Here is a 23,115-nt window from a genome sequence, read left to right as displayed (position 1 = left end):
CCATGTATAATACATAAGGGGGGATATGATCTCCATGTATAATACATAAGGGGGGATATGATCTCCATGTATAATACATAAGGGGGGGATATGATCTCCACGTATAATACATAAGGGGGGATATGATCTCCACGTATAATACATAAGGGGGGATATGATCACCATGTATAATACATAAGGGGGGATATGATCTCCATGTATAATACATAATGGGGGATATGATCTCCATGTATAATACATAAGGGGGGGATATGATCTCCATGTATAATACATAAGGGGGGGATATGATCTCCATGTATTATACATAAGGGGGGATATGATCTCCATGTATAATACATAAGGGGGGATATGATCTCCATGTATAATACATAAGGGGGATATGATCTCCATGTATAATACATAAGGGGGGATATGATCTCCATGTATAATACATAAGGGGGGATATGATCTCCATGTATAATACATAAGGGGGGATATGATCTCCACGTATAATACATAAGGGGGGGGATATGATCTCCACGTATAATACATAAGGGGGATATGATCACCACGTATAATACATAAGGGGGGATATGATCTCCATGTATAATACATAAGGGGGGATATGATCTCCATGTATAATACATAAGGGGGGGACATGATCTCCATGTATAATACATAAGAGGGGGGATATGATCTCCATGTATAATACATAAGGGGGGATATGATCTCCATGTATAATACATAAGGGGGGATATGATCTCCATGTATAATACATAAGGGGGGATATGATCTCCATGTATAATACATAAGGAGGGATATGATCACCATGTATAATACATAAGGGGGGATTTGATCTCCATGTATAATACATAAGGGGGGATATGATCTCCATGTATAATACATAAGGGGAGATATGATCTCCATGTATAATACATAAGGGTGGATATGATCTCCATGTATAATACATAAGGGGAGGGGGGGACATGATCTCCATGTATAATACATAAGGGGGGATATGATCTCCATGTATAATACATAAGAGGAGGGGGGGACATGATCTCCATGTATAATACATAAGAGGGGGGATATGATCTCCATGTATAATACATAAGGGGGGATATGATCTCCATGTATAATACATAAGGGGGGATATGATCTCCATGTATAATACATAGGGGGGGATATGATCTCCATGTATAATACATAAGGGGGGATATGATCTCCATGTATAATACATAAGGGGGGGATATGATCTCCATGTATAATACATAAGGGGGGATATGATCTCCATGTATAATACATAAGGGGGGGATATGATCTCCATGTATAATACATAAGGGGGGATATGATCTCCATGTATAATACATAAGGGGGGGATATGATCTCCATGTATAATACATAAGGGGGGGATATGATCTCCATGTATAATACATAAGGGGGGGATATGATCTCCATGTATAATACATAAGGGGGGATATGATCACCATGTATAATACATAAGGGGGGGGATATGATCTCCATGTACAATACATAAGGGGGGATATGATCTCAATGTATAAATCCATCAGTGGTTCATATAGTGAACTCGGTGTAGTTATTCCCCCTGTGGTCATCACAGAGGACAAGGGGGCGCTCTTTATGTCTGGAGGAAAAGAAATGTAATCTCCAAACACGGAAAGGTTTCTTCACAGTGAGAGCTGTGAGAATGTGGATGAGACTCCCTCCAGAGTTGGTTGTGACCAGCTCAGTGGATTGCTGTAGGAAAGTCCTGGATTCTTTCTTGGATACACAGAATATAACTGGATATAACATTTATAGGTAAAGTTGATCCAGGGAATATCCGATTGCCTCTCGGGGGATCAGGAAGGAATATTTTTCCTGCAGGAGCAAATTGGATCGTGCTTTTCTGTTTTTTTTTCCCCTTCCTCTCGATCAACTGGGTGTAGGATTATAACTTTTTTTTTTTTTTTTTTTTAATGGTTGAACTGGATGGACTTTTGTCTTTTTTCAGCCAGACTAACTGTGTAACTCTAATGTATTTGTTTTTATTTCTCTTATATAACAAACAGACCGAGTCAGGAGAACTTACCACAGCTTCAGTGTTACAGTCAGAGGATGTCAATGGACGATGAAGGGTCATCTGTCGTATTCCATCCACAATCTGCTTTACTGTGAAACACTCGGAGTTGGTGCTGTTCAGCCTTATATCAGACGTATTATAACCATTTGCCTCCAACCAACATTTTGACACTTGTATATTGAACTTTGCTCCAGTACAAGTAAAATTTGGAGATGGTTGGCTTCCTGAAAAAAGGGTAAATTAATTCAGTATTTCTGAGATGAGAAGGTGATGGATATGTGCTTGATGTACATTATACATTATAGGGGGTTTCTATATATACCCACTTTAGGGTGGCAGGAGTGACCAGGGACTGGGGAGAAAGCAGCCAGAGAGTCAAAGAATTAAGGCCAGATTAATCCTCCATACAGTACATTGATTGTGGGAGGTCAGTGTAGTCCCCATTACAATGGTGTTTGGTGTAGTGCCCCCTTACATTGGCACTCAGTGTTGTGCCCCTTTATATTGGTGGTCAGTGTAGTTCCCCCTTACATTGGTGGTCATTGTAGTGCCCCCTTACATTGTCAGTCAATGTAGTGCCCCCTTACATTGGCAGTTAATGTTGTGCACCCTTACTTAGGAGGTCAGTGTAGTGCCCCGGTACATTGGTGGTCAGTGTAGTGTCCCCTTACATTGGTGGTCTGTGTAGTTCTTCCTTCCATTGGTGGTCTGTGTAGTACCCTCTTACATTGAAGGTCAGTGTAGTTTCCTTCTACACAAGTGGTCAGTGTAATGCCCCCTTACATTGGTGTTCAGTGCAGAGCCACCTTGCATTGGTGATCTGTGTAGTTCCCTTTCTACACAGGTGGTCAGTGCAGTGCCTCCTTACATTGGTAATCAGTGTAGTGCCCCCTTACATTGATGATCAGTGTAGTGCCCCCTTACATTGGTGGTCAGTGTAGTGCCCCCTTACATTGGTGGTCAGTGTAGTGCCCCCTTACATTGGTGGTCGGTGTAGTACCTCCTTACATTGGTGGTCGGTGTAGTGCCCCCTTACATTGTCAGTCAATGTAGTGCCCCCTTACATTGGTAGTTAATGTTGTGCACCCTTACTTAGGAGGTCAGTGTAGTGCCCCGGTACATTGGTGGTCAGTGTAGTGCCCCCTTACATTGGTGGTCAGTGTAGTGCCCCCTTACATTGGTGGTCAATGTAGTGTCCCTTTACATTGGTGGTCAGTGTAGTGCCCCCTTACATTGGTGGTCGGTGTAGTGCCCCCTTACATTGGTGGTCGGTGTAGTGCCCCCTTACATTGGTGGTCGGTGTAGTGCCCCCTTACATTGGTGGTCGGTGTAGTGCCTACTTACATTGGTGGTCGGTGTAGTGCCCCCTTACATTGGTGGTCGGTGTAGTGCCCCCTTACATTGATGTTACATGCACTTCATATGATCCATAAGAAAATTCAATATTTGGTTTTAAATGACACAAGACCCATCCTGACCATTGTATTATATCACACCATACCTGCGTCTGTATAGAGAGTTGTATTGCACTGGCAGACATCACTATTGTTACAATACTCATCACCAGCACAGGAATCATTCTGGCAGGACTTAGATGCAGCCGCTAAATAGAAAGATAAACCATCAAAGTCCATTCCTCTGGATATCTCATACAATATTCACATTCAGTGGAGGCTGAAATCATTATGTAATGTTCACTATGGAAGTTCCAGCATTGTAAGCCCTGACAATGAACCCCAACAATGGACAATTTGCTCCCTTTTTGGTCAGTTAAATATACGGGACACACCAAGCAATAAAAACCTTTTTACTAGAACGGTGAAGGGTTAGAACCTCTGCAGGTTTTTAATGCTTTGTCTCCTCGGGGAAGTTTCTCTTTGCTTCCTGTTCATGTGACAAGTGTCGGACAAAACAGGAAGTGAGCGAAAAATCCCTCCAAAGGGAACCAAAACAGCAGTTAATACCTGACAGAAGATTTAACTTTTTCCCCAAATTATCCCCCCAAAAAAGAAAAAAAATGATTTGTCTGGAGTTGGGCTTTAATATATGTGACTGTAGGAACACGGGACATTATTGTAACAACACTGTGAACATGAGATGACTTACCTTTCTTCAAAAAGATACTGGCATTTCCCACAATTGGCTGGTTAATATTTGATATGGATTGAGAGTTGCAGGTCTGTGAGGAAATAAAAGTAATTGAACAGAAATTCCAGGCAAGTGAAATCGATGAAGGAACTGAAAATTGTATCCAAGAAACACCACAGCTATGCTAAAGTCACAACGTCCCCTTCATGTTCCTTTATCTGTGTTATCCCCAAAATGGAAACAGTGGAGGATGTGGTATCCCCACAATGGAAACAGTGGAGGATGCGGTATCCTCACAATAGAAACAGTGGAGGATGCGGTATCCCCACAATGGAAACAGTGGAGGATGTGGTATCCTCACAATAGAAACAGTGGAGGATGCGGTATCCCCAAACTGGAAACAGTGGAGGATGCGGAATCCCCACAATAGAAACAGTGGAGGATGCGGTATCCCCAAAATGGAAATAGTGGAGGATGCGGTATCCCCAAAATGGAAACAGTGGAGGATGCGGTATCCCTAAAATGGAAACAGTGGAGGATGCGGTATCCCCACAATGGAAGCAGTGAAGGATGCGGTATTCTCACAATGGAAACAGTGGAGGATGCGGTATCCCCAAAATGGAAACAGTGGAGAATGCGGTATCCCCAAAATGGTAATAGTGGAGGAGGCGGTATCCCCAAAATGAAAACAGTGGACGATGTCGTATTCCCACAATGGAAACCTTGGAGGATGCGGTATCCTCACAATGGAAGCAGTGAAGGATGCGGTATCCCCAAAATGGAAACAGTGGAGGATGCGGTATCCCCAAAATGGAAACAGTGGAGGATGCGGTATCCCCAAAATGGAAACAGTGTAAGATGCGGTATCCCCAAAATGGACACAGTGGAGAATGCTGTATCCCCAAAATGGAAACAGTGGAGGATGCGGGCGCACCAGGTTCTTCCATCACTCCAATGGTGAGACTTCCTTGAAATAATTTGCATCCCCCCTCCACATTGGTTTTCAGTCTCTTGAAGCCGTGTTTCCCAATCACCTATTTATTCTACATTGTATCACTTCATGTTTCTTTATCTGTGTTATCCCCACAATGGAAACAGTGGAGGATGCGGGAGCACCAGGTTCTTCCATCACTCCAATGATGAGACTTCCCTGGAATAGTTTGCATTCCCCCTCCACATTGGTTTTCAGTCTCTTTAAGCCATGTTCCCGAATCACCTATTTATTCTACATTGTATCACTTCATGTTCCTTTATCTGTGTTATCCCCACAATGGAAACAGTGGAGGATGCGGGCACACCAGGTTCTTCCATCACTCCAATGGTGAGACTTCCCTGGAATAGTTTGCATTCCCCCTCCAAATTGGTTTCAGTCAATCTAAGCCAAATTCCCCAATCACCTATTTATTCTACATTGTATCAGGTCAGCATGAATTGTTGTCACAATTGTCTTTGTTAGAGATGAGCATGAAAACGTCAATCATCTTTGAAAGGGATGGGCGTGAAACCATCAATTGTCCCTGAAAAGAATGAGCATGAAACCATCAGTTGTCTTTGCTAGGGATGAGATAGGGTTTGGACTAAATCCAAGCTCATAGCCCTAGTCTATGTTGGAGCTGCAGCAGACGGGCAGAACTGTGAATTCTGGTGGTGTTATTTCAATATCAGAAGCCATGTTTGTGTGGAGTTGGCCATTAATTCAGCTTTCATGCTCATTAAACACAGCAATGTTCTGCCTGCTTGGTTTGCAAAAACAGCAGAAGATCAGGAGGGAAGCTGACATCTTTAAGCTCGGTGGTGTGCTTTTTTTTTTATTTTTCAGTCCCTAAACACGTCCAAACATCTTAATAAGGTCATGCAATAATCAGGAATCCAACTGTGGACACGTAGCATCGGGGACCTCAATTCAAATCCCAGCAAGGATATTGTTTGCATGTGTTTCCTCCAATGATATACTGGTAGAATAATTGACTCCTGTCTAAATTGGTCCCAGTTTGGGAGCATGTATGTGAGATAGGGACCTTATATTTAAGCTCCTAGAGGGCAGGGACTGCTGTAAATATACAGATTGGAAAATGCAGCATAAATTGTTGGCGCTATTTAAATACCTGTAATTATAAAAAGAACATTATGACCTGACTGCAATCTCCAGCAAAACACTTTACAAGGGTGGGGATCTGTGTGTCAGGAATGGACTCGCCAATAGTGGTGGGACTCACCTGCCTTGTGGGTTGCAGTACCAGGACTGGCCAGCGGGTGCTCTCAGCAACCAGAGGCTCACTCCTGCAGTCAGCCAACACACCTGAGGCTGATTACGGGAGGTGCATATAAGGAATGGCCAGACTTGCAATCAGGGCCTTGGTGTATGTTTTCCCCAAGAGCCCCTGTACCTGCATCCTGTCGGCTTCCTGTCTGATCCTGCTTGATCCCTGACTCTGATTGAACTCCGCCTGTCCTGACCTCTGCTATTCCTGACCACTCTCCAGTCTGCTCCTTTGGTACCTTGTCTGCCTGATTGTTCCTGACCCGGCCCGTCTGACTACGCTCTGCCTGCTCCTTTGTACCTTGTCTGCCCGTTTGCGACCTACCCGGCCTGCCCGACTACGCTTAGTATTGTTCTTTTGTTATCTGTTGGGGGTTTTGGTTTGGTTTGTTTGCACTGTGTTTATGTTTAGTCTTGCACTGCATTTATGTATTGTTTAGTCTTAAATAAATTATGTTGTTTATACTATATCTGAAGCCTGCGTTTCCCTGTGTCAGTCCACACACCTCTGGTCATACCCGGAGCCCTGACACAGTGGTAACGCTTGCAAAATGCACCTAAAACACACAACGTCCCTACAATGCACTTCACCTAAAAGCGCATAAGAGTGCACAAAGCCTGATAATGCTCCACTTTAGCAGACCTCAGGTCTCAGCGAATGGGCATGTAGAATTTCATGTAACAAACACCACTTTAATAAGTGAGAACTCAGGTGGCTCCTCACTACTGAGAAAGAAGACTCTGTGAATATATGAGAAAAATTAATAATAGCGCCTATGGTCAAAATTATATAACTTACTAATAATGTACCAGCTGCAAAAAATCACCATATATGAAGTGTACCAATAAATAAATAATTTGCGCTAGTAAATGTGTATAAATATATAAATATATATAAAGAAATCATCAAGTCATAAGTCCAGAAAAAAAAATATATATATATGCCAATACCACAAAAAAAATATAAAAAACTTTTAGGTGCAAAAAACTTTTGTGCAAAAAAAGTGTCTGAATATGAAAAATTTCACCAAAAAACCTTGATAGTATAATGGCAGATCATCCATAAATATATCTTCATATATATATATATATATATGAGGACGTCGATGACGAAACGCGTAGGGCGGGGCTTGATTGATGTGACGTCATTACGTTTTTGGCTGCCAGCTACTGCGCATGTGCTGAGTAGCCAGGCTCGTTTATGTGATTGCTGTTATGCTGTTGATGCTGGTGTCGGCTGGGACACCTCTTGAGTAAGTGCAATGAGTACCTAATAAAGGAATTGGTTTTTATAATATTGCACCATGAAGTCTTTCTGTTTCTCTCGAGTGCTTGGCATTTCCCCCCATGGATACGTTTGAAGGTGGTCCTTTATCTATTGGAGAAGTGGATTTTCGATTAACTACAAAGTTTTTCATCCTGTTATTTCGATCGATGAGGATCGGTGTGCTGCAGAGTTTCCGTTTCTGAAGATATATTTATGGATGATCTGCCATTATACTATCAAGGTTTTTTGGTGAAATTTTTCATATTCAGACACTTTTTTTGCACAAAAGTTTTTTGCACCTAAAAGTTTTTTATATTTTTTTGTGGTATTGGCATATATATATTTTTTTTTCTGGACTTATGACTTGATGATTTCTTTATATATATTTATATATTTATACACATTTACTAGTGCAAATTATTTATTTATCTGTGAATATATGGCTGGGATGCTGAGATCTGAGGTCTGGTCACCAGGAGGAAGGGGAGATTGTTACACATACTTTATTATTGGACCACTAAAGTTTAAAACAAATGCTTTTTATAACTCCCAAACCTGGCACTCTAAGGCTAGTGGAAGGTCATCCAGGACTAGAGAATGCCTGGGGCTTTGAGGTTCCCTTGGAACAGTTGGCCAATTGGACAGCTAGCCCATATGGTTAAACGGACCCTGACTGCTTCTTCAGGAACAGAAATCACACAACATCGTCTATGTGTTTGTTGAGTCTTACTATGTTACAGCCATCAGTGCAGTGTATAACGTCAGCATAGAGGTAGGCGGTGTTAGAACCGGTAATCTGGAAGACTTTCATAGTAAACCGAGTTTCATTCCTGAATACATTGATGATTATTCGCTGGTCAGTAAATATTTGGTTAGATGGGCACCTGGATATAGAAATCGTTCATCAGCTTTCAGTTACTGTAATCTAAAGATTAGAGCACAATGCTGAATACGGACACATACTATTAGAGCTGATCAATATATGGGCTGCATTCATTATTTCAACATCTATATAGAAATATATTAGACATGCGCACGCCAGAAATTTCCATTTAGTTTCAGATGTATTCATTAATTGAAGAATTTTGTTTCATCATATTCGTTATGGTGATATAATTTGTTTTCGGGAACTTATTTCATATCTTTGGTATATTCCTTGGTCCGGATAGATTCAAGAAAATTTGCAGTTTTTCCAGAAGATTGCTATACATTCAGCATATTATTGAATTGAAGGATTCTAATTGGATTGATTCCGTATTTTCAGATGCTAGTCCAACCCAGAGAAGTGGCACGAGCTGATTGGAAAATATTGACTGGAGTCATGCGCATCCGAATTTACAAATGTAACGAAATTCAGATCCACTTGTTATCCAAATCCGAATGATCAAATAGATTTGAAAATTGGATTCATTTCCCCCTGGGCCCGAACTACTATTGCATCATCTGACATCTTCCAAATGAAAACAAAATACCATATTTTTCGCTCCATAAGATGCACTTTTTCCCCCCCAAAAAATGTGGGAAAATGTCTGTGTGTCTTATGGAGCGAATATGGAGCGGCCGGCCAGGTATTCCCCTCATCGCCGCCGCCGTGTTAGAATACCAGGCTGGCCGCTCGGCTCTTCTGTGCAGCAGCACCTGCTCCTCGGTCCTATCTGTTCCTCGGTCCAGAGGTGTCCTCACCGTCTTCTTTCCCTGACACCGGCATCTTTAGCCGCAAGCTATCACAGCCGGGTGCCCACTGTGCTTTGTGAATGGCCCCGTAGTCTTCTGGGACCTGCCATGAGTCCCAGAAGACTACGGGAAGGGAGGGGGGAGGACAAATCCATGGAAGAGGGAGCGGGTACCTGTCAAATTTGGGTACCCCTCCCCAAAAGGTCTGCAAAGGTCTCTGGTCATCTCCTGTACTGTGTCCGCAGTCTCTGGCCATCTCCTGTACTGTGTCCGCAGTCTCTGGTCATCTCCTGCACTGTGTCCGCAGTCTCTGGTCATCTCCTGCACTGTGTCCGCAGTCTCTGGTCATCTCCTGCACTGTGTCCGCAGTCTCTGGTCACCTCCTGCACTGTGTCCGCAGTCTCTGGTCACCTCCTGTACTATGTCCGCAGTCTCTGGTCATCTCCTGTACTGTGTCCGCAGTCTCTGGTCATCTCCTGTACTGTGTCCGCAGTCTCTGGTCATCTCCTGTACTGTGTCCGCAGTCTCTGGTCATCTCCTGTACTGTGTCCGCAGTCTCTGGTCATCTCCTGTACTATGTCCGCAGTCCTTGGTCATCTCCTGTACTGTGTCTGCAGTCTCTGGTCATCTCCTGTACTGTGTCCGCAGTCTCTGGTCATCTCCTGTACTATGTCCGCAGTCTCTGGTCATCTCCTGTCCTATGTCCGCAGTCTCTGGTCATCTCCTGTACTGTGTCCGCAGTCTCTGGTCATCTCCTGTACTGTGTCCGCAGTCTCTGGTCATCTCCTGTACTATGTCCGCAGTCTCTGGTCATCTCCTATACTATGTCTGCAGTCCATTGGTTCAGAATATTTTTTTCTTGTTTTCCTCCTCTAAAACCTAGGTGCGTTTATGGAGCGAAAAATATGGTACTTTCCTTAATTTCATTATAACTTTTTTGGATTCGTTGCCATACGTTTCTGTCCATTTGGGGATTCGGATACATCCGAACTCCTAAAAATGAAGTTTTCCTCCAAAGACCAAAATTAAATGAATTGAACATGTCTAATATATTTACTGTATATGTTATAGCTGAGCAATACATGGCATTCATCATAATATATAATAGCATGCATCCAATATATATATACAGTATATACACTATATTGCAAAAAGTATTGGGCGGCCAGCCTTTCCACACACATGACCTTTAATGGCCCCCCAGTCTCAGTCCGTAAGGTTCAATATTGAGTTGGCCCCGCCCTTTGCAGCTATAACAGCTTCATCTCTTCTGGGAAGGCCGTCCACAAGGTTTAGGAGGGTGTCTATGGGAAGGTTGGACCATTCTTCCAGAAGCACATTTGTCAGGTCAGGCACTGATGTCGGGGGAGGAGGCCTGGCTCGCAGTCTCCGCTCTAATTCATCCCAAAGGTGTTCTATGGGGTTGAAGTCAGGACTCTGTGTAGGCCAGTCAAGTTCCTCCACCCCAAACTGGCTCCTCCATGTCTTTATGGACCTTGCTTTGTGCACTGGTGGGCAGTCATGTTGGAACAGGAAGGGGCCATCCCCAAACTCTTCCCACAAAGTTGGGAGCATGAAATTGTCCAAAATGTCACCTTAAAGAGTTCCCTTCATTGGAACTAGGGGGCCAAGTCCAACCCATTCCATGAAGCTCTCTACGCACTGTTGTTGTGCTAATCTGAACTCCACATGAAGTTTGGAGGTCTTTAGCTATTGACTCTGCAGACAATTGGCGACTTCTGCGCACTGTGCGCTTCAACATTTTACATGGCCTACCACTTGGTGGAGGAGTTCCTGAGTTGAGCGTGAAATATTTAGTAACAAGGAAATTTCACTGGCGGAGTCAGCTGTCATAGCTGCAAAGGGCGGGGCCAACTCGATATTGAACCCTATGGACTAAGAATGGGAATCCATGAAAGTTATTTGCATGTAAAGGCAGGTGGTCCAATACTTTTGGCAATATAGTGCATATATAAATATGCTAGGTGAACAATACTGTACATACTATATGTATTGTATTAAATGTATTACATGTGAGGACCAATCACAATGATCACAGTGTCTTTGTATACCCAGCCATCTAATAACAGCCGGGTACACAGAGATCACCCAGCTGATTGGCCACCCAATGGCTACTTACCCAGTGTGGTGTACAATTGTCACTGAGTAAATAAAGGGCCGCTGATCTGATGCTGATAAACGTACAGTGGTAAATAAGTGCAGTGGCGGAACAAGGTCATCTAGAGCCCGGGATGAACATACCAAACGATCCCCCCAAAGATATATAAGCATTATGTGTCAGCAAAAATCCCCCCCCCCAAAACAATCGAGCACTAATCTGCATGCTTACCCCTATAAGTCCACCTCCTCACAGTACAGATCTGCCCCACTGCTGAAATCCCCCTTCCAGCACAAATCTTTGCCCTCCATCAACCCTCCTAGCTCAAATCCTCACTCTCTCCAAATCCTCCCCAGAAAATATTACCCCTCCTAGCACAAATTCTCTACCCCCCACTCCAACCCCCCCCCCCCCCCCCCAACACAAATCGCCCCTTCCTTCCTCGTAGAACAAACCCTTCCCCCCAAAATTTCCCCTCCTAGAACAAATATCCGCAAATATCCCAATAAGCACAAATCATCGCCCCCCCCCCCCAAAAAAAAAAAATCCTCTCCTAGCACAAATTCCCGCCCCCCTCTATCATATCAGCTCTTCTAGCACAACTCCCCCACCCCAAATCCTTCCTCCTAGCACACATCCTCCCCCATCCCAAACACAAATCCCCCCCAAATTTCCCATCCTAAAACAATTCTTACCCCTTTTTACACACAAATTCCCTCTCCCGGCACAAATCTCCTCCTCACCTGACATGATACCACAGCGCCCGGGGCAGAAGCCCTTCCTGCCCACTCCTTACATACGTGGTAAAGGTGATATACTGTTCTGTGCATTTAGAGAATTATTTCTGTAGTCATATTGTTCAAAACCCCCCACAGCATTACTAGCCGGTGTACGGTGTACTTACCCATTCTGAACAAAATAGTACTTGACGTCGATGGAACTGGTCGGAGAAATATACATATTGAACAAACGGTTAACAGCCTGATTTGGTTCGACCAATAAAATGTAGACAGTATCTCCTACATTCAAGGTGTCAGAATCTGAGAGAAGGGTTGTAAATTGGTCGTCTTTATAAGCTCTCAAGAGGACTGTAGGACTTTGTAATACTGAGGTCCTGGAAATGAAACACAACAAAAGGTTACCTACCTAGAACCCCTTGTAGGTACGTGGCCATGCGTCTATGTTATTATACAGAGAGGACGCAGAACGGAAATATTTGCTCTGAGGACAAAGAAAGAGCAAACCTATCACCTCGGTGTATACTGGTGGAGGAGGTGAAGATGATATACAAAATGAGGATTTCCACCGCACCACAAAAGGTTTAAAATTGTTATGTAAGAAACAAAAAATAAATAAAATAAAAGTCATTTAGGTGACCTTGTCAGGGTGAAAAAAAATTAAGAAGCGACATCCCTACAATGGAATGGTCTTCATACTCCCCTCTCAGGCGGCCCATGTCTCCTACCTTTCCTCCGTCCCTGTGCTGCAGCCTCCACCAGACTCTTCAGTATTCAACTCTTCCGGAAGTGTGGGATGTCTGTGTCTGCCGGCACATGCCATGTTTCCTTCCTCTGACCCCGATGTCACTACAGGACTCAGCAGAGACATAGGGGTTGATGGAAGGAAATGTCACGCTGACCCCTGACACCGGTGGTCAAGCTGTTATAGAGCAGGAACACTTGACGCTCCTGACAGGGACCACGCAGCATGGCGGGGGGCACTCAGGAGTGCCGAATGTCACATGAGCGTTTGAAGGCTGCAGCACTGGAGCAGAAGGAAGGGAGGAGACACGGGGTATAAAAACTCTTCTATTACAGAGACATTTCCTCTAGATTTGGCAGGGGCTCTTGAAAACACTTGGCCCAGATGGCTTACACCCATGTGTCCTCCGAGAGTTGAGCCCCACATGGAAGAGAAATATATTTCCAATATATTTAGAAAAAAAAAAATATATATATATATATATATATATATATGTGACCTATATTTACAATATATTGGCCTACGCTAATATATTTTAACATGTATTCTAAAAAATATAAATTTAAATATATTTTCTAAAGGCATATAATTTAAAAACATATTTTTTAAATATATTCTTCAGATTTTTTTTTACATATTTAAAAGTCATTTTAACATACATTTTTCCATTTATTTTTAAATGCATTCCAAAAATGTAGGTTAAATGTATTTTCTAAGACATATATTTGAAAATCCATTTTAAAATACAGTATATATACATATACACACACATATACACACATGTATTTATACACACATATACAGTGGGGCAAAAAAGTATTTAGTCTCCACCAATTGTACAAGTTCTCCCACTTACAAAGATGAGAGAGGCCTGTAATTGGCATCATAGGGAGACCTCAACTATGAGAGACAAAATGAGAAAACAAATCCAGACAATCACATTGGCTGATCTGGAAAGAATTTATTTGCAAATTATGGTGGAAAATAAGTATTTGGTCACCTACAAACAAGCAAGATTTCTGGCTCTCACAGACCTGGACCTTCTTCTTTAAGAGGCTCCTCTGTCCTGCACTCATTACCTGTATCAATGGCACCTGTTTGAACTTGTTATCAGTATAAAAGACACCTGTCTACAACCTCAAACAGTCACACTCCAAACTCCACTATGGTGAAGACCAAAGAGCTGTCGAAGGACACCAGAAACAAAATTGTAGACCTGCACCAGGCTGGGAAGACTGAATCTGCAATAGGCAAGCAGCTTGGTGTGAACAAATCAACTGTGGGAGCAATAATTAGAAAATGGAAGACATACAAGACCACTGATAATCTCCTTTGATCTGGGGCTCCACGCAAGATCTCACCCCGTGGGGTCAAAATCATCACAAGAACGGTGAGCAAAAATCCCAGGACCACACGGAGGGACCTAGTGAATGACCTGCAGAGAGCTGGGACCAACGTAACAAAGGCTACCATCAGTAACACACTACGCCGCCAGGGACTCAGATCCTGCAGTGCCAGACGTGTCCCCCTGCTTAAGCCAGTACATGTCCGGGGCCCGTCTGAAGTTTGCTAGAGAGCATTTGGATGATCCAGAAGAGGATTGGGAGAATGTCATATGGTCAGATGAAACCAAAATAGAACTGTTTGGTAGAAACACAACTCGTCATGTTTGGAGGAGAGAGAATGCCGAGTTGCATCCAAAGAACACCATACCTACTGTGAAGCATGGGGGTGGCAACATCATACTTTGGGGCTGTTTCTCCGCAAAGGGACCAGGACGACTGATCCATGTACAGGACAGAATGAATGGGGCCATGTATCGTGAGATTTTGAGTGCAAACCTCCTTCCATCAGCAAGGGCATTGAAGATGAAACGTGGCTGGGTCTTCCAACATGACAATGATCCCAAACATACCGCCCGGGCAACGAAGGAGTGGCTTCGTAAGAAGCATTTCAAGGTCCTGGAGTGGCCTAGCCAGTCTCCAGATCTCAACCCCATAGAAAACCTTTGGAGGGAAAGTCCGTGTTGCCCAGCGACAGCCCCAAAACATCACTGCTCTAGAGGAGATCTGCATGGAGGATGGGCCAACATACCAGCAACAGTGTGTGCCAACCTTGTGAAGACTTCCAGGAAACGTCTGACCTCTGTCATTGCCAACAAAGGATATATAACAAAGTATTGACATGAACTTTTCATATTCACCAAATACTTATTTTCCACCATAATCTGCAAATAAATTCTTTCCAGATCAGCCAATGTGATTGTCTGGATTTGTTTTCTCATTTTGTCTCTCATAGTTGAGGTCTCCCTATGGTGCCAATTACAGGCCTCTCTCATCTTTGTAAGTGGGAGAACTTGCACAATTGGTGGCGGACTAAATACTTTTTTGCCCCACTGTACATACATATACACATACACACACATATATAGATTGAAATATATTTTTTGAAATAAATTCGAGCAAACTGTTGTCGCTATATAAATACTGTATAACAATAATAATAATAATATAAAAGAACAAATTTCATGGAGTGGAAATTGCATGTATTTTTCGGCCTACTCCCCTGCTACATTTTTACAGTGGTCCCAGCATGTAACGAATGCCAGGAAAGCTTTGGCATAGAAAGATTTGTCGGTACGCCTGCACCCTTTTAGGGCAGCCGGCTTCATTCCCTCCTCATTGTGTTCACCGTTCCCAGATAAAGAACGATCTCTTGTGCGATTTCACGATCGATGACCCAGGATCAGGTGTTCACGGCTGGGATCATCACTGATGTACATACGGCCATCTTTGGAACGTTTCCGCCATTCAAATGTCTTACAGAGTCTCATCACCGTACTGCCCCACATGGAAGAAAAATATATTTGAAATGCTACAATTTTGGCTGTATTCAATATATTAAAAAAAATAAATAAATATATACATACATACACACACACAAACACATACATGCATACATACATATACACACTACATGTTGAAATGCGTTTTTTTTACATAATATATGAAAAATATTTTTCCAAATACATTTCAGATATACTGTATGTCTTTAACCAATTCAATACCGGGCACTTTTACCCCCTTCCTGCCCCCAGGCCAGTTTTCACGTTTCAGCATTCTCACACTTTGAATGACAATTGCGCGGTCATACAACATTGTACCCAAACTAAAAATTTATCATTTTCTGCACACAACTAGAGCTTTCTTTTGGTGGTATTTAATCACCACTGGGGTTTTTATTTTTTGCTAAATTAACAAAAAAGTCCAAAAAGTTTGAAAAAAAACACACTTTTTTTTGTTTCTGTTATAAAAGTTTGCAAATAAATAATTGTTCTTCATAAAATTTAGGCCGAGATGTATTCTGCTACATGTCTTTGGTGAAAATAACCCAAATTAAGATGTATTTTTTAATTTGTAGGAAAGTTATAAAGTTCACAAACTATGGTATAGATCTGAATATTGATCAGTCCTGAAGTACTGACGGCCAATCTAATTTCTTGAGGTCCAAGTATGTCAGAACAGTACAGATATCCCCCAAATGTCAGGACGGTACAGATATCCCCCAAATGTCAGGACAGTACAGATATCCCCCAAATGTCAGGACAGTACAGATATCCCCCAAATGTCAGGACAGTACAGATATCCCCCAAATGTCAGGACAGTACAGATATCCCCCAAATGTCAGAACAGTACAGATATCCCCCAAATGTCAGGACAGTACAGATATCCCCCAAATGTCAGGACAGTACAGATATCCCCCAAATGTCAGGACAGTACAGATATCCCCCAAATGTCAGGACAGTACAGATATCCCCCAAATGTCAGAATAGTACAAATATCCCCCAAACGACCCCTTTTTGCAGAGTAGACAGTCCGACGTACTTCATAAGAGGCATGGCGAGTTTTTTGAAGTTGTATTTTTTTTGTCATAAATTTTCGGAAAATGAAAAAATTAAAAAAATTAGTTTCACTATTTTTTTTTACATCCTGTCACCAGTGCAGTACAACGTCATCATATAACTGGCATGGCCGTGAACAGGGACACTGACTGGTGACAGTATGAAAAAAAAAATATATTTTTTTTTTTTATAAAATTTTTTTCTTTTTTTTTTAAGATTTATTTTTCACATTTCATTATGACCAAAGTAGTAAAATGTTACAATAGTAACATTGTACTACTTTGGGGAAGTGATTAGTATTTTTTTTTTTTTTTTTTTTTACACAATTTGCTTATAGCAAAGAATTACTTTGCTATAAGCAAGCATTTACCAGAATGACATCAATTCATTCAGGGTTTTTTTTTTTTTTTTTTGTGCTTAGCTGTGATTTGGCCACAGCTAATCACATGACATGTTCATGTGATTAGCTTTGACCATTCACAGCTAGGCACTAGTATACAACGGATGGCGTGAATGAAGCCATCCATTGTATACAACTGTCATGTGACCTGCTGTGATTGGTCACAGCAGGTCACATGGTGCCGGCAACGGGGGCTGATACTCGGATCTGTCATCGGCCGTGTCCGAGGTACACGGCCGGTGACAGATTGCGCCACTGCGTGGCTCTGCAGGAGCGCAATCTGTGCATGTGCGGGAGGACGCCATATGGCATCCACACGGAACGCTGATGACATTTGCCGGCCGCCATTCGGCCATAGGGCGAGCGGCAAATGGTTAAAAATACAAATCTACATCTTTGGAATGCATTTACAAATAAATGCAAAATATATGTAAAAATGACTTTTTTTTGTTAAAAAAAATCTGAAGTATATATTTTTTAAAAATATATATATATATATTTTAAATATATTCTTCAGATTTTTGTTAACATTTAAAAAATCATTTTAACATATCTTTTTACATATATTTGTAAATGCATTCCAAAAATGTAGATTTGTATTTTTAAAGACATACAATATATTTGAAAAAATATTTTCATATATGTTGTAATAAAAAGGCATTTCAACATGCAGTATACAGATAAATGTATATATTGAATATGGCCAAAATTGTAGCATTTCAAATATATGGTAATATATTTGGGAACAATATTTTTAAAATATATTTAAACTATATTTTTCTTCCACGTGGTTCAGTTAACCACTTCCCGACCGGCCGTTGCATATAAACGGCTGGACGGTGGCACTGCAGGGTCGGGTGGCCGTCTATAAACGGCCTCCCCGCACCCTGCTTGTGCGCGCTCCCTGGGAGCGCGCAGCACCGCGATCCGGTGCCCGCTGTGTCCTCCGGACACAGTGAAACACCGATCATCGGACGGGACCTCTGTACGAGGTCCCGATCATGTGATCACTGATTGGCCAATCAGTGATCACATGCAAAGTAGTAAGCAAGATGTCACTTGTGACATCATTGTGATCATTCACAGATTTCACACATAGTAAGCAGAGGTCACATGGTACAAGCCTATTCACAACAGGCTTCTACCATGTGACAAGCTGTGACCAATCACAGCTCACTCAGTACTTCTCAATGAGTGCATGAATGCACACAGAGAGAAAGAGAAATGATTGCTTTTACATCCTATATGGTTGTAAAAGCAATGTGTAAAAAAAAAAAAAAAAAATCTTCATCACCCCCCACAAGTAGTACAGTGTCACCATGGTGACACTGTACTGCTAGGGTGACAGTATGTAAAAAAAAAAAATAATAAATAAAAAATAATAATATAAAAAAATAAAATAAAAATGTAAAAAAAAATGTTTAAAAATGATAATTTTTGTTAAACTAATTTGGATTTTTTTTTTACTAAAAAGATAACGGAATCAATTTTGGCAAAGATTTATGATGAAATATTATTTATTTGCAAAATTTTATAAAAAAAACACTTTTTATCAAAATTTTTGGACTTTTTCATTTACATAGCAAAAAAAATAAAAATCCCAGCGGTGAATAAATACCACCAAAATAAAGCCTTATCTGTTTAAAAAAAATGGTAAAAAATTCATTTGGGTACAGCGTTGCATGACCGCGTAATTGTCATTCAAAGCGTGATAGCGCTGAAAGCTGAAAATTGCCCTGGTCAGGAAGGGGGTAAAAGTGTCCGGTCTGGAAGTGGTTAAGACCTGGCACAAAGCCGATGCGGTGTCCATATTTAACAAGAGATTAGGATCTTCAACCAGTAAGGACAGACCTTTAATTTAAATTTCTACTGTAGGGAAGAAGATAATTGAAGGTTTGCTAAAAGACCTCCCCATATGGAAGAAAAACATATTTGAAATATATTTTAAAAATAATCTTCCCAAATATAGCGACATATATTTGAAATGCTAATATATTTTTAAAAATACATTTCAATATATACTGTATGTCTTTGAAAATACAAATCTAAATTTTTGGAATGCATTTACAAATATACCATATTTGTCGCTCCATAAGACGCACTTTTTTCCCGTTAAAAAAGGGGGGAAAATGTCAGTGCGTCTAATGGAGCGAATATGGAGCGGCCGGTCCAGTATTTCCACCGCCGCCGTGTCAGAATACCGGACCGGCAGCTCTGCAGCGGGACCTTACCTGTTCCTCTATCCAGCGCCACGCTGTCTTCCCGCCTTCTGTAGTGTGGGCACTCACCTTGACAGCTGAGTGCCCAGTGCGCATGCGCGAGAAGCGGTGCACTTTGTGAATGGTAAGGCGGCACCTGGGACACATGACAGGTTCCATTGGTTTAGAATATTTTTTTTCCTGTTTTCTGCCTCTAAAACCTAGGTGCGTCTTATGGTCAGGTGTGTCTTATGGAGCGAAAAATACGGTATGTAAAAAAAAAAAAATGACTTTTTTATATGTTAAAATATTATTCAGATTTTTTAACATAAAAAAAGTCATTTTAACATACATTTTTACATATAAAATATGTAAATGTATTCCAAAAATGTAGATTTGTATTTTTAAAAGGCATACAGTATATTTGAAATGTATTTTTAAAAATACTTTTCATATATTTTGTAATAAAAACGCATTTCAATATGCAGTGTATATATATATATATATATATATATATATATATATATATATATATATATATATATACACACACACATATACACACACACACACATATACACATATACACACACACACATATATACACATATACACACACACACATATATACACATATACACACACACACATATATACACATATACACACACACACATATATACACATATACACACACACACATATATACACATATACACACACACACATATATACACATATACACACACACACATATATACACATATATACACACACACACACGCATATATTGGAATATATTTTTTTAAATAAATTGAATACGACCAAAATTGTAGTATTCCAAATATATGCACTAATACGGCTACAATCACCTCAAGCAAATATATGGCAATATATTTGGGAAGAATATTTTCAAGATATATTTAAAATACATTTTTCTTGGGTCAGTTATATCTAAGCTCCTGTTTCTAATTTATTAACACCATTAGATTAGGATCTTCAAACAATAAGGACAGACCCTTAATTTAAACTTCTACTATAGGAAAGAATATAAATGAAGGTTTGCTAAAAGACCACCCCATATGGAATAAAAACATATTTGAAATACATTTTTAAAATAATCTTCCCAAATATAGCAACATATATTTGAAATGCTACAATTTCATGTATTTTTCTTACAAAATATATGAAAAACATTTTTAAAAATACATTTCAATATATACTGTATGTCTTTGAAAATACAAATCTACATTTTTGGAACGCATTTACAAATATGTTACAATTACTTTTTTATGTTTAAAAAAAATCTGAAGTATTCACTGTATTTTAAAAATACATACTTTGAATAACATTTTAAAAAATATATTTTTTAGACATACATTATATTTGAAATGTATTTTTAAAAGTATATTTCATATATTTTGTAATTTCAACATGCAGTATATATATATATATATATATATATATATATATTAAAAAATGGCCAAAATTGTAGCATTTTCAATATATGTCAATATATTTGGGAATAAAATATAAAATATATTTTAAAAAAATCTGAGAGGGACAAATTTTAGTCTGTGGGCATAAATGGGAGCGAACACTCTCAGTCCAGTTAGCTCTGATGAAGAAGGCATGGCCTTCAAAACGCGTCAGCTGTACTGAGTGTCTACCCCCATGATGGGATTCGTGCTGGCTCCCTATCTCTGAAGTCCCTCAGAGGACTTAAATGCCTTCTTATTCGCTGTTTGTGAGTTCCATTCTTTAATTAATACATTTTGGTTACTGAGGTAATGCGCAAGGCTGGTGTGCTTCTCGTTTTTGTTTCACTTTGCGGCATAGATTTGTGACCAGAGTTATGTCATCATCATTACCCGAGTGTTGGAGGCAGCGTCACATTAGGAGTGACATTCACATTCAACGGCTCGCTGCAGGAAATATTCATGACAAAGTCAGCTTTATATTCATACAAGGAAAATATATACAGCTGATTTGTGTATGTGATATGGGTTGAATTTACCTGTAGAGAGAGGAAGCACATAAGTCATTAGACGAGGTCAGAAAACTCCCCGCCATACAGCAATCTGCACATTTACAGATAGTTACTATTAATATCAGAGTATTCTCTCCAAAAGTCTCCAGCTTTGTTACAGCCGAACTCCGGGCAAAAACAACCAAATAATGATGAATAATGCATCAAACGATAAACTTACGAGGGGTGTCCAAGTCAAACTGAGCTTGATCCCCTACAGTCCGGCTTCCGTCTCCTACACTCCACCAAAACAGCCCTACTCAAACTCACCAACGACCTGCTAACCGCCAAAGCTAATGGCCACTACTCAGTCCTCCTACTCCTCGACCCCTCTGTGGCTTTTGACACGGTTGACCACCCCCTCCTCCTCAAAAAACTACACTCTTGGCCTCAGAGACTCTGCTCTCTCCTGGCTCTCCTCCTATCTATCCCAGCGCTCCTTCAGTGTTACCTATAATGCTGCCACCTCCCCCTCACTCCCCATCTCTGTTGGGGTTCTGTCCTCGGGCCCCTTCTCTTCTCCATCTATACCTCCTCCCTTGGCCAACTGATACACTCTCACGGCTTCAACTACCATCTCTATGCCGATGACACGCAAATCTATTTCTCTACCCCTCAACTCACCCCTTCAGTTTCCGCCCGAATCACTAGCCTACTGAGCGACATATTGGATTGGATGTCACTCCACTTCCTCAAATTAAACCTTTCCAAAACCGAGCTCCTAGTTTTCCCCCCAGCCCGCGCCCCCCCCGACTTCTCCATCACGACAAACAATGCCACCATCAGCCCCACCCCGCAAGCCAGAGTACTAGGTGTCACTCTAGACTCCAACCTGTCTTTCCAACCCCAGGTCCAATCGCTGACAAAATCATGTAGACTTCACCTCTGCAACATCTCCAAAATACGTCCGTTCCTAACCCCGGAAACCACTAAGCAACTCATTCAGGTGTGGCAGGGTTGGCTAGATACGCCCGGACTTGCTCCTCCTCAATTAATAGCGGATTGGCTCTTGCAGGTGCGACATTTTACATCAAACATGTAACTCCACTTCTCCCCCTAGGGGAGATCATGTGTATCCACAGTTTTCTCTAATGAGATGTATCTGGTGTACCAGTTCTTTATTGATGGTTTGTATTTTGCTTTGTTCCTTTCCCCCCATTTATATACTGTATCTATCTGGCCAGGAGGAATAAAAGGTAAAATGAAAACGTTATGTATTGTCAAGATGGCCTTGGATCCTTGTGTTTGGTTTTGTCTGGTCACTGCTCCTGTTATTGTGTGGTACAGGATCTGCGTATCCACACTGTTTAATATCTGTATAATTCTACTGGTGCAGTAATATTATTAAAGATTCTGTAAGCACTGTCCCATTTTTTCATTGTCTTGACAATAAAAGTTGTTTGGATTTAAAAAAATATATATATATCATGCCTGGGGTTCCCCTTAAACTACTTGCAAAGTTGCACATCTGTACAATGTATAGAACTTGCTGCAGCAGGACTGACATTTAAAAAAAAAATGACATGTTTATAAAAAAAAAAAAATAATAGTGTGGGGTTATACCAGATTTGTTTTTTAATGTATTTTTTGCACATATAATTATTTAGGTTATTGTTTTGGTTTTCTCAGGGAGAG

General features: G+C 40.9%; 1 protein-coding gene across 1 annotated transcript in view; it reads right to left on the bottom strand.

The window, feature by feature from the left end:
• Window positions 1-23,115, bottom strand: part of LOC149437495 (uromodulin-like) — a 69,474-nt gene that overhangs the window by 20,949 nt on the left and 25,410 nt on the right. Inside the window, exons 4-9 of the mRNA XM_089660891.1 lie at window positions 21,323-21,468; window positions 12,375-12,584; window positions 8,408-8,561; window positions 4,169-4,241; window positions 3,564-3,665; window positions 2,072-2,286 (exon numbers count right to left, since the gene is read on the bottom strand). Of these exons, the coding sequence (XP_089517017.1) occupies window positions 2,072-2,286; window positions 3,564-3,665; window positions 4,169-4,241; window positions 8,408-8,561; window positions 12,375-12,584; window positions 21,323-21,468 (900 nt within the window). The remainder of the gene's footprint in view (window positions 1-2,071; window positions 2,287-3,563; window positions 3,666-4,168; window positions 4,242-8,407; window positions 8,562-12,374; window positions 12,585-21,322; window positions 21,469-23,115) is intronic.

This window comes from Staurois parvus, unplaced genomic scaffold (assembly GCF_062004578.1).
Source record: "Staurois parvus isolate SC_StPar_1 unplaced genomic scaffold, SC_StPar_1.0 ptg001286l, whole genome shotgun sequence".
NCBI classification, from domain to species: Eukaryota; Metazoa; Chordata; class Amphibia; order Anura; family Ranidae; genus Staurois; species Staurois parvus.
The sequence above is the reverse complement of the archived record's forward strand: the minus strand, read 5'-3'. Positions and strand labels throughout refer to the sequence as shown.